We start from the raw sequence: 10,144 nt of genomic DNA, 5'->3' as shown, positions 1-10,144 counted from the left end.
GCTTAAGGCTATAATTTCTCACCTGCTGGTAAAAAGATGTGCAACATAACAATCGCATTCAGAACCGTGCATGAGTCAATACCCACAAACAGCGCCCACTGAAGAACAGTCTTGTGCATGTAACCACTGTTTGTCCCTTTTCAAGCATCAGTGGAAAATGGCATGGTGCAAAGATTTTGGAGTCCACTGGGCTGTGTAATGCCACGCTGATTATTTTCCAGAGCCAGGGAAAATAAAACTGTCAGGCTGCATAAATCATAATTAATTGTAATTAATTGAACTAGTTTTAGCCTAATCATCACATAAATCGCACAGCCAATTTCCAGTGGGGGGGAAAAAGCCCTGAAAACTACTCACACACTGTAATTGATGGCTTTGCTGAATGCATTTCAGGCATTTAATCATCTATGTAAATGGGCTGCATTACTCAGGAAGTGATTAAAATAATGGAAATCTACTATGTACAAACTATGCCAATTACACAACTAATGGACTTCCCACTATGTTGGAAAAGTTTAGAATAACTGAAGCTTAACCGGACTAAAAATAACTGACAAGGAAAGACAAGTCAAACTTGTTTACTAATTAAAAAAGCACAGCAGTTACACACGATATGAAACTCAATGCATTGGTAGTAATGTACAAGAACTATAAATTTGGCTGGATTTATATCTTCTAGATACATTTAAGCTGCTGTACACATCTGCCATAAAATAGGGACTGTGCTCACAAATGTACGAGGGGTTTAAATAAAACACTGCCATAACAAACAAAAGGAGGGAATGTGAGGAGAAAGTGAGGAAAAAAAAGGGGGTAAATACTGAGGAATTCCTGTTGAGTTTATTCTGTAACCTTCAGCATTACAGGTTTATGAAAACAAAAGCAGACAGTGACTAAAATCTACATTTTTTCCAGGGTCAGTTATCACCATTCCCAGCCACATGTGAAATGAAAGAGGTTGCACTGTATAAAGAGTAATGTTTCAGATGCGGAGCCCACTCATACTTTGCCTCACAACAAATGCTCAACATGGGTTAATGAAGTCTAATAGACAAAAAAACAAACAAAAAACAAGCGTTTTACACAGCCTTACACCCTCTTTCACACTGAAAGAAGACATCAATCTTAATGTCCAGTCCTGACAGATACTTGTATACCACAACACCCCTCAACCGCTGAGGGGATGCACTGACTCCCCCTCTGTATTAGAAGTGCACCGAGCTGCTCTCACTCCTTCCTGCGCTTCTTGTCGTGGTAGTCATCCTTGGAGCGGTTGCTAGTGGATGGCCTCTTAGAGCCGCCGTGCTGCTTGGCTTGCTCCAAAAATTTATCCAGACCGAAGGGATCCTCCTCAAACTGAACAGGTCCTTCGCGCCTCTGCCCGTGGTCGGCGCCTGAGAACTCTTTGTCTGGGGCAAACCTGAAAGTGGACAGGAAAACAACTCATTACCAATCCCTACCTGATCTGCAGGTTATTAAACGGACTCACTGACAAGGGGCAGAACATTTTGAATGAGAAGAAAATGACCCTGAAAATATCATGGAGCAAATGTCTCTGGTAAGTCAGTCAAAAACTGTTTTCAACATTCTGTTTTGCACAATGGTCTCGCACCCTGTGGCCAACCAAACACTCCTGAAGCACAATGACAACCTGGTGACTAAACATATGGGACAGGCTATGCTCGACTAGCCGAGTGTAGCACTGCTGCCTCAAGGACGAGACTTCCTGCTGGGATTCATGTGAATGCTTGTCTCGTGCCTCAAAATAAAATTAGAATAACCTTGAAATTTTTTAGGTCTTTGTCATTTAAAAAAACATAGATACTCCCTTGGCAAAAGGGCGCAGGCTTAGCCATCTTGGTAGCAGCCTAATTAACAGTTACTATGCTTAGATTCCACACATTTTCAAACGCAAAATTCAAACAAGACAACAGCGACGACTTCAAGTTATTACAAGTGAGAAAACTGCTGGCGATGTGAATTGACCAGCTCCGGGAAAAATCAACTCCCAATGCGAGCGACTGAAGGAATTGCCAATGAGAAGGCAGGATACCACTAGCTGACATATGACCAGGTATAAAAAAAATATATGACAAAGTTATCTAGGTAACCGGAGCCTGGAATGTCTGCTAGCAACAAACCGTCAGCACCAAACGATGCACAATGAGCGACCCACGTCCTGTGCAGACGGAGCGTATTGGAATACCAAACTGTATCCATGGCAGAAAGCTCTGAAATAAGGTTCACATGAGGAAGTATGATCACACATCTGTCACTGTGTTCCTGAGTTATGTTGTTAATTACTTGCTGGAACAATACGACATCCAAATAAAGCTGACACAGATACCACCACTTCAGCTTTTTTACCCTTTTAGACATATTAAACATATCTCTGAAATGACCTCATAATGAGAATATGAATATAATAAAGTAAGTCCAAGGTGTTCTTGATTTATTGTGTCCAGTCCTTCCTTGGGTCACTCTAAATTTTGGATGTGTTGTCAACACATTATGTTTATCTTAAAGGAACATTTTTGTAATCATTTTCTTCCCAGAACATTTAAAAAGGTGAACAGGTCAAATAACGCTGTCTGAAGAAAAAAAAAAAGAAAAAGAAAGAAAAAGTCCTCATACCTGTTGTTGTGCATGAGTGAGTCCAAATCATCTGCGTAAGCATCTTTGTCTATATTCTTGCTGGGCCTGTAGATGTTGGAGGCCATATCTCTGCCACTGCGGAAAGGCTGGTCATACACGTTGTACGTCTCATCTTCACCACCAGCAAAGCCACTGTCCATACCCTGAAAAGAAAGAGGGAAAAAAGAAAGACTAAGATCCAGTTTGATCTGGAACTGAAACTTTCAGCTACATTTATCTTCGCAGCAAAAAACCCAAGATGTGAACGCTGGAAGAGTGGAACTAAAAACGTGAGAATCATTCCAACCTTGCTCTGATTGAAGAGTCTCTGGTCATATTGCGCCTCGCTGGAGGAACGAGGGTTGGGCTTGCCCAGAGCGATGAGCTCACTGACGTCCCTGTCCTGATCTCTCTGCAGCTTCGACCTGGGACGCGGAAAGAGGAAATCAAAGGGATGTTCAGCAGAAATCAAAGACAAGATAGAAGAAATGACTCATGGAAAACTTTAGAGAAAGTTTACTTTAACTTTCTTTAAAAGTGCTGTAATAATGTGAGTGCTACAGCTTCAAAAATTTAAACAGAATAAAAGTGTCATTTCAATGTCATGTTATATAATACATAAAAATTTATTGGAAAAATGCTGGGAGAAACTTGCATGAATGCTTAAACTCTGTATCCTGGCCTTAAAGCTTAAATATATATTGAAATGTGAAGTTTTTTTATTCAGTTCTTGGTGACTTTAACATCTTGATTGTCCTTCAGCAAACAGTCATCTCAAAGTGAAGTGAAAAGTAATTTTAAGATAACAAGGTCTGTGCTTTCTGACAGCTGGAATTGTGACTGTAATGAGCTCTCCTCTGAATTTCACTTTCTTCCCTTCTCCACGGACCCACAGTTCCATCAACTGACAACCTGACGTGCAGAACACATAACTTAACACACAAATGCACACTGGCGGCGCATCCCCCATGCACAAACAGTCTGTGGATCCTGAGCGCGCTGCTGGATCCTGCTGCGTTTGTTCAGTATTAGCTCTAGCTCCATGAATGATTCAGCAGTGCGGACTGCATTCGTGCGTGCGTGCGTGTTTAGAGGGAAAGGGTGGTTGAGTTCACATGCGGTGCGTTTAAAGTGCGTGTCCAGCACCTCTTATCGGGAGCAGCTCTGGAAATGTTCCTGTCGTGCTGCCTCTCTTTCCTTCTGTCATGGCGGATCTCGTCACGCTCCCTGGCCTCGCTGTCCTCGCCACCTGCCGCGAGAGATGGACGGATGGGAAGAGGGAGAGAACAGGGTGCAAAGAAAAAACGAATAATAAAGAAGAAGAGAGAAGCAAGGGGTACACATGAGGTGAAATGGTGCAACAGAAGTGTGGGGAGAAAAGCGCAGGGGAACAGGGCGGGGCAGAAAGAGAGAACAAGAGAAGGTTTTATAAGTAACCTTAGAATATTTGAATCAAAATCACAGCTGATGAATGAAGCATTTACCACAGCAAAAGTTCTATTTTATAATCACAGTCAATGTCCTGTAGCTAAACAGTCATTCAAGGCGTAAAAAAAAGAAGAAGAAAAAAATAGACACGAAACATTGATTTTTCCTCTCAAAAATATACGTGAATTATCAGTGGGGAAGCAGGAACATCATTTCACAGCTTACTGGTCCTGTCAACACTGGCAGACTGAAAAATGTTGTCATGATTTATGCCGGTCATGTTCCCGATTTGGAAGTGGTGACAGCACTGATAACAGAGTCCGCTCTACTTGCTCAGAAAAGCCTCACACAGATACATCCATGAATATTAAGTAAACTTTATATTCCTGGCTCTTATCTTCAGGGCTCACCTTTGTCACCGTGACTTTTGATCCCTGCCCTGCGATCTCGAGCCATTTGGGCCAGCTCCCTCAGCTTCTCCTCCTTCTTTTCCTTCTCCTTCTGAGCCATCTTCTTCTCTACCTGAGCTCGCATCTCCACAGCCTCTCTGGCCTGCAGACATAATCAGCATTTAAATATAACCAACGAACGATCACTTTAAAGCACAACCTTTCAGATTCCCTTTGACAATCATGTGTTACCTTTCTATCAGCAATATAGAGGGCCTCAGCCAGCTTGGCAAAGTTTTCATTGATGTGAACCGTTTGAAGACCCCTCCCATCAGCAGCCAGACGTTTGTCGAGTGGGATGGTGTAGCCCTGAGCGCAACCAAGCATAGTGAGGAAAAAAAAGTGGGCACACACATGTACAAAAAACAAAACCGACCCAATAACTATTTCAGATGTCATGTTACCTTAGCGTTCTTCCAGTTGGAGATGCACGGTGGAATCTTCCACTCTTGCTGCTCCTTGACCGTCATCTGTAACAAAACTGAGAAACTATCAAACATAGTGCAAGCAACTTGATTTAGGATGCAGCGTTAAAATGACTGAAAAGCCGGACATCTGTTTGAGCCAACTCTACCTTTCTGCTTGGAGAATGCATCACAGGGGCAGGGGGAGAAGGCGGTCCACGAGGAATCTTCTTGTTGATTCTGAAGCACAAAGAATGACAGGCAAAATATTTTAGATGTTTAAAAAAATTAATCCTGTAAGACTTTTAAACACATTTTACTTGGAAGTCCTCATTTACTCCTTACTTTAAATTTCTAGGGTGATCAAAACACCACACCCACAAAAGGGACACATTCTACAAAATAAACATCTAGATATCATAACTATGTGTTAAAGTGTCCAAACAGATATTAAAGGTTAAATGAACACATTTCAAATTACATAAATTAATGATGGAGATAATGTTTACTTACTTAAAACGTGGAGGTTCCATAGGGTCTTTCTGCATTTCCACCATGCGGATCACCCTCTGTTTGGCCCCTGAATTAAATGCCACTCCCTGTTGGGACGGGGTGTACCTTGAAAAGAGGGACAGGATGAGGGGAAAGTGCCAGACAGACAAAACTTTATCCTAACCCACACTGACATCCGTTAAAGCTAAAAATACAAGCATGTAGTTGTGTGGCAGCAATAAGAGCTTTCTGAATTCTCCAAATACTTCAATAGTTCATTTAATAGCCCTTTAAACAGCATCCTGTATGAAAGGAGAAAACATAAAGCTATCCCACAAGTTAGTGATACACCATTTGACCATTTATATAAACAATTAACATAACTGACAAAGTGGTGCAGGTAATGTGAATGGTAATTGTAAGTTAATCTTCCATTTCATGTCATGAGTTAGTGATATATTTTATCAGTTAAACTCTGATCATCACATTTTTCTAAAAAAAAAAAAAAAAAAAAAAAAAAAAAAAAATCAGCTTCTTGTTAAGTTGTTGCCTTGCATAAAATACACAGATCTATGCATGTTCTCAGAATCATGAGTCAGACTAATTGATCAGTGTGTTCAAGGTTCTGCATAATTCTGCTTGCACCAGTACCGTCTGTTCTTGTATTGCAGCCTTTAGGATGATCAGAAATTAATCAATAACTAACTAACTAACTAAACTAATACAGTCTAAGTGCAAAACTCTGGTTTTGTAGGCTAAAATTCAAGTGAATCCAGAGGAGAGCTGCATTACTAACAAAGAGGTAATTTTGGGGGGATGATCTGAATTGATTCCTAGACTCGAGTAGTTATGTTAGCTAGTGTACATCATTAGCTTACTGTTAATAAGCTATACACAAAAGCTGTTGTACCCACGTTAAAAGAATCTAAGAATGGGAGTAGAACTGAAAGAAGGCCTCAGGTCCATGTACTACAGAGCACTACAGAAACTGGAAGTCAACCTTCCGACCCTCCTCCCTGACTGTGTGCAGTGTTGATAATCTTCTGACTAATACATACCTGATGTACTGTGCAGGAGCTTGTTTGTCTGCGGCTCTTACAGGCATGGCAGCAGCGATTTTTTGAGACACCTGCTTCTCCAGGGCTGTACGTGTCTTCTCTGTGAGCTACAAAAGGATGATCATGTTTACATTCCAGATTCAAGAAAAGCAGTCACATGACACAAGAGAAACTGTACTTCTCAAACATTTAGTAGTAAGAAAGCATCCTGACTGGAAACAACATAAACTGATGAAGGTTGAGCATGGTGCAAAATCGGGAGATGAACAATCTCAAACAATTGCAGGCTTTGATCTACTGAGAATCAGTAATATCTCAAGTACACTAAAACACTACAGCCTGAACTGTCTTTTTATTTTCTTTACTTATTTATTCATTCATTTAGGTCTTTATGGTTTAGTTTGCAGGAGGATTAAATAGACTTGAATCAGTAATTTTGTTAGACAACCTTGTATTTCACAATAACAACTAAAACAAATCTTAAAGATAAGCAGTCATCCTGGTGTCCAACACTTCTTACTAATTAAGTTTAAAAAGTCTAAATACAAAGTTGTCAAAACTAATTATGACAAATTGTTTCACTCGCTCAGCAACTTTACTGGGACAAAAATATACGTTGTCCATTTTTTCTTTGACATCATCGATACCTCTGAAAAGCACTTTGTGATGGCTTTATATAAAATTTTTACTTCTTTGGTAAATGGTTCTAAAAATGACAAGTGAGCACTCAAATCTAAAGTAATTCTGAGGGCGACGCGCTCTTACCTCTTGTATAGCCTCCTCATCTGGCTTCTGTAGTCCTGGAGCATCTTCATTGAGAACTTCCTTTGGAAGCAGGTCTGTGTATTTACTGAAGATCACCTATAAGCATGAAAAATGAAACCAATAAAGGAATACCACTTTTTAAAATAAAAACAGAGCCAGAGATGCAAATAAACTAAAGCCTAAAAGTCATTTTCTGGCCGTGCGAAAGCGATGTACATGACAGGTTTTATTCAGGCCTTAAAAGAATTGCTGATTTTTATATTATGATTTAAAGACAAATCCTTGGATTGTATGGATTGTATTGAGAGGATCCCTGCTAACTGTCGAAGGGATAAAATGCCCATATACCTTATCCTTTCCCTGTCCTTGTCTGGCAATGGCATCATATTTAATCTTTCCTTCTGCATCCACTTGTACTGCCAGGGCATTTGATGTCTTCTTCTTTCTACCCATCTCCAGAGGAAACTGAGCCACATGGATCTCTGGGAAAGCACCTCCATCTCCAAAGTCCTGCAGAAACACATATTTTGCAGTGAAAACTCAGGGTTGATTTCATCTTCAACCCGTAGAGGTTAGACAAAAAGGGACCCAACTATAAGCGAGCCAAACAAGAAACCTTATCCCATACGAGCAAGAGGTTTTACCTCGAGTGAGCGAGGTATCCAGCCTTTTCTGTGTCCATAAGGAGGGGGCTCTCTACGGGATGCAACCAGGGCGGTAGAGTAAGACTTCTGGGCCCGGAGCTTCTCCTCAGCCTCCAACTGATCTTGGGACAGCTGGGTCGGCGCCGGTAAAAAGCTGAACACACAGGAATCCTCATGTAAGTCTCAAAGTGATGAACAGTAACACAGGCGCTCTAAGCCCTGGCTAGCATTAGCCGCTAGTGACAACAAGTAGCTTCGAGGTTAATTAAGACACTCGTGTGTCAGTTCAAATAGCTAATGATCAAGGTAAGTTAAGAGAAAATGTTAAAGAAGCAAACTTAAACACGTGGCTGCCTAAACTACGTCTACACAACGAACTACATCATATCTTGACCACAACTGCATGCTGATAAGCTAGCTATGCTAAATGTGGAACTCGCGACATTTTTACTTGCTAGCCGTAGCCGTTGGCATCGACTAAATCAGATACAGAAACGACAGCGTACATACCACACATATCAGTGTGATACATTAATCATAGTCTACACACCAGAAACCAATCGGTTGAATCGATATCTTATTTCCTAACAGTTTTGCAATTTATAACTACAAAAGGCTTTGTCGTGAAGCTCACCTCGTCAGAGACATCTTCCCGTTTCTTCCTAAGCAATGAACTGCACATGCGCGAAGACAGAGCAGACATGCGCAGAATAGAACAGACGACAACCACCAGAAACAAGAAACGTTCTGGACAAAGTATATAGGTGGAAAGTACGCAGGGGCATTTGTAAGGTCTAGGAAACGATGGCTGGAGAAAAAAGAGCAGAATTCTTCATACTTTTAAGTTAGAAAAGTATCATGCAAAATTGAAAACAATTACTCATTTAAGAATAGAAGAAGTGGTAACTGATAACCTGAAAATGATAACTAATTCATGTTCATCCTATTATAAAAAAAAAAACTTTATACGCAGTGATGCTCTGACCTTTTTAAACTCTTTACAAAACACTGCCAAACTGGAAGGAAGGTGAGGATTTATGTGACACTATCTGTCAAAAAAATCTGTGAATAGTATATAGTCATTGATCAATGGTATTTGATCAGTGGTTGTTGATCAATGGTCATGACAATGTGCATGTTAATGATTAAGGAACTGACCTCACAGCCCATTGTTTATTCAGTGGGCTGGTTTCAGTTATTGTGCAAATGTACTGTTTATAAGGTTGGGGAAGCCTGCAGTCAGCTGAGACTGAAGAAGTCACTTGGATGAGTGATGAAACGTTTCTCCCACTGAAAACACTTTGTCCAGATGAACAGATTCAACCTTTTGGGATCTATAAGAAGGCTGAAAAACAACAAATGGGACAGACTGCTTGTCATCTGAGTTCTATAAATTATTTCATCCTCAGTTGATGCATTACCCTGGCGTATGACTCAAGGATTAATTACTCTAATTCCCAAACCTAAAAAAGATTTGCTTTTAATAGACAGCTGGCATCCTATTTGCTTATTGAATAATAATTACAAAATTGTGGCCCTTGTCTTTGCACAGAGAATCAAACCAGTGTTAGAGTCAATAACTGATGAAGAGCAATTTGGCTTTTTACCTAACAGACATATTTCCAATAATATCAGGCTTATTTTGGATATGTTGAATTAGTCATACCTAATTCCAGATAATGGCTATATTCTGTTTTTAGATTTTTTTTAACGCTTTTGACACGGTTGAACATCAGTTTTTACATCATTCACATAAAAGCCTTGCCTTTTTTGTAGTTATATAACAATGCCAACTGCTCTATTAAGCTTAAACATGGGTCATCAGCCAGATTTAATGTGCAACGAGGCATCGGACAAGGCTGTCCAATTTCACCATATCTTTTGCTTCTTGTTGCTCAGCTGCTCTGCTCACATATAAAATCAAGCAACTTACAGGGCATTTCTATCACTAACATTTCTCATTGATCAACTTGCTGATGACACAACTTTGTTTTTAAAACATAGCACAGGGATTTCTTCTGCAAGTATTTTGTTAGAATCATTCTCTAAAACTTCTTTTGCCTTAATCTTAAAAAGTGTGAATTATTTTAAGGAGTGTTTAAGAAATGTTTTATTTGGAACAACAGTTATATTCTCTGTAAAAACAAATAATTTTTTTCCAGAACTGGTTTGATAACAGTCTCATGGCAAGCCAACTATTTAATCAGGAAGTGCATCTGTTTACTTATGCTGAATTTTTACACTACTATAAAATTCCTCTTTCTCCGAAA

The 10,144-nt window shown here is 40.0% G+C and overlaps 1 protein-coding gene across 1 annotated transcript; it reads right to left on the bottom strand.

The window, feature by feature from the left end:
* Positions 1-818: 818 nt before the first annotated feature.
* snw1 (SNW domain containing 1) lies at positions 819-8,618 on the bottom strand. The gene is made up of 14 exons (XM_005917068.2): positions 8,509-8,618; positions 7,875-8,028; positions 7,579-7,740; positions 7,231-7,326; positions 6,466-6,572; positions 5,429-5,533; positions 5,086-5,155; positions 4,916-4,981; positions 4,704-4,820; positions 4,473-4,614; positions 3,781-3,883; positions 2,942-3,059; positions 2,635-2,798; positions 819-1,420 (listed from the first exon to the last, which is right to left on the bottom strand). The coding sequence occupies exons 1-14, from the start codon at positions 8,520-8,522 to the stop codon at positions 1,228-1,230; spliced, it is 1,611 nt and encodes a 536-aa protein (XP_005917130.1). The 5' UTR covers positions 8,523-8,618; the 3' UTR covers positions 819-1,227.
* Positions 8,619-10,144: the final 1,526 nt, after the last annotated feature.

Source organism: Haplochromis burtoni, unplaced genomic scaffold (assembly GCF_018398535.1).
Source record: "Haplochromis burtoni strain Fernald_Lab_line unplaced genomic scaffold, NCSU_Asbu1 Contig_22, whole genome shotgun sequence".
Taxonomy (NCBI): Eukaryota; Metazoa; Chordata; class Actinopteri; order Cichliformes; family Cichlidae; genus Haplochromis; species Haplochromis burtoni.
The sequence above is the reverse complement of the archived record's forward strand: the minus strand, read 5'-3'. Positions and strand labels throughout refer to the sequence as shown.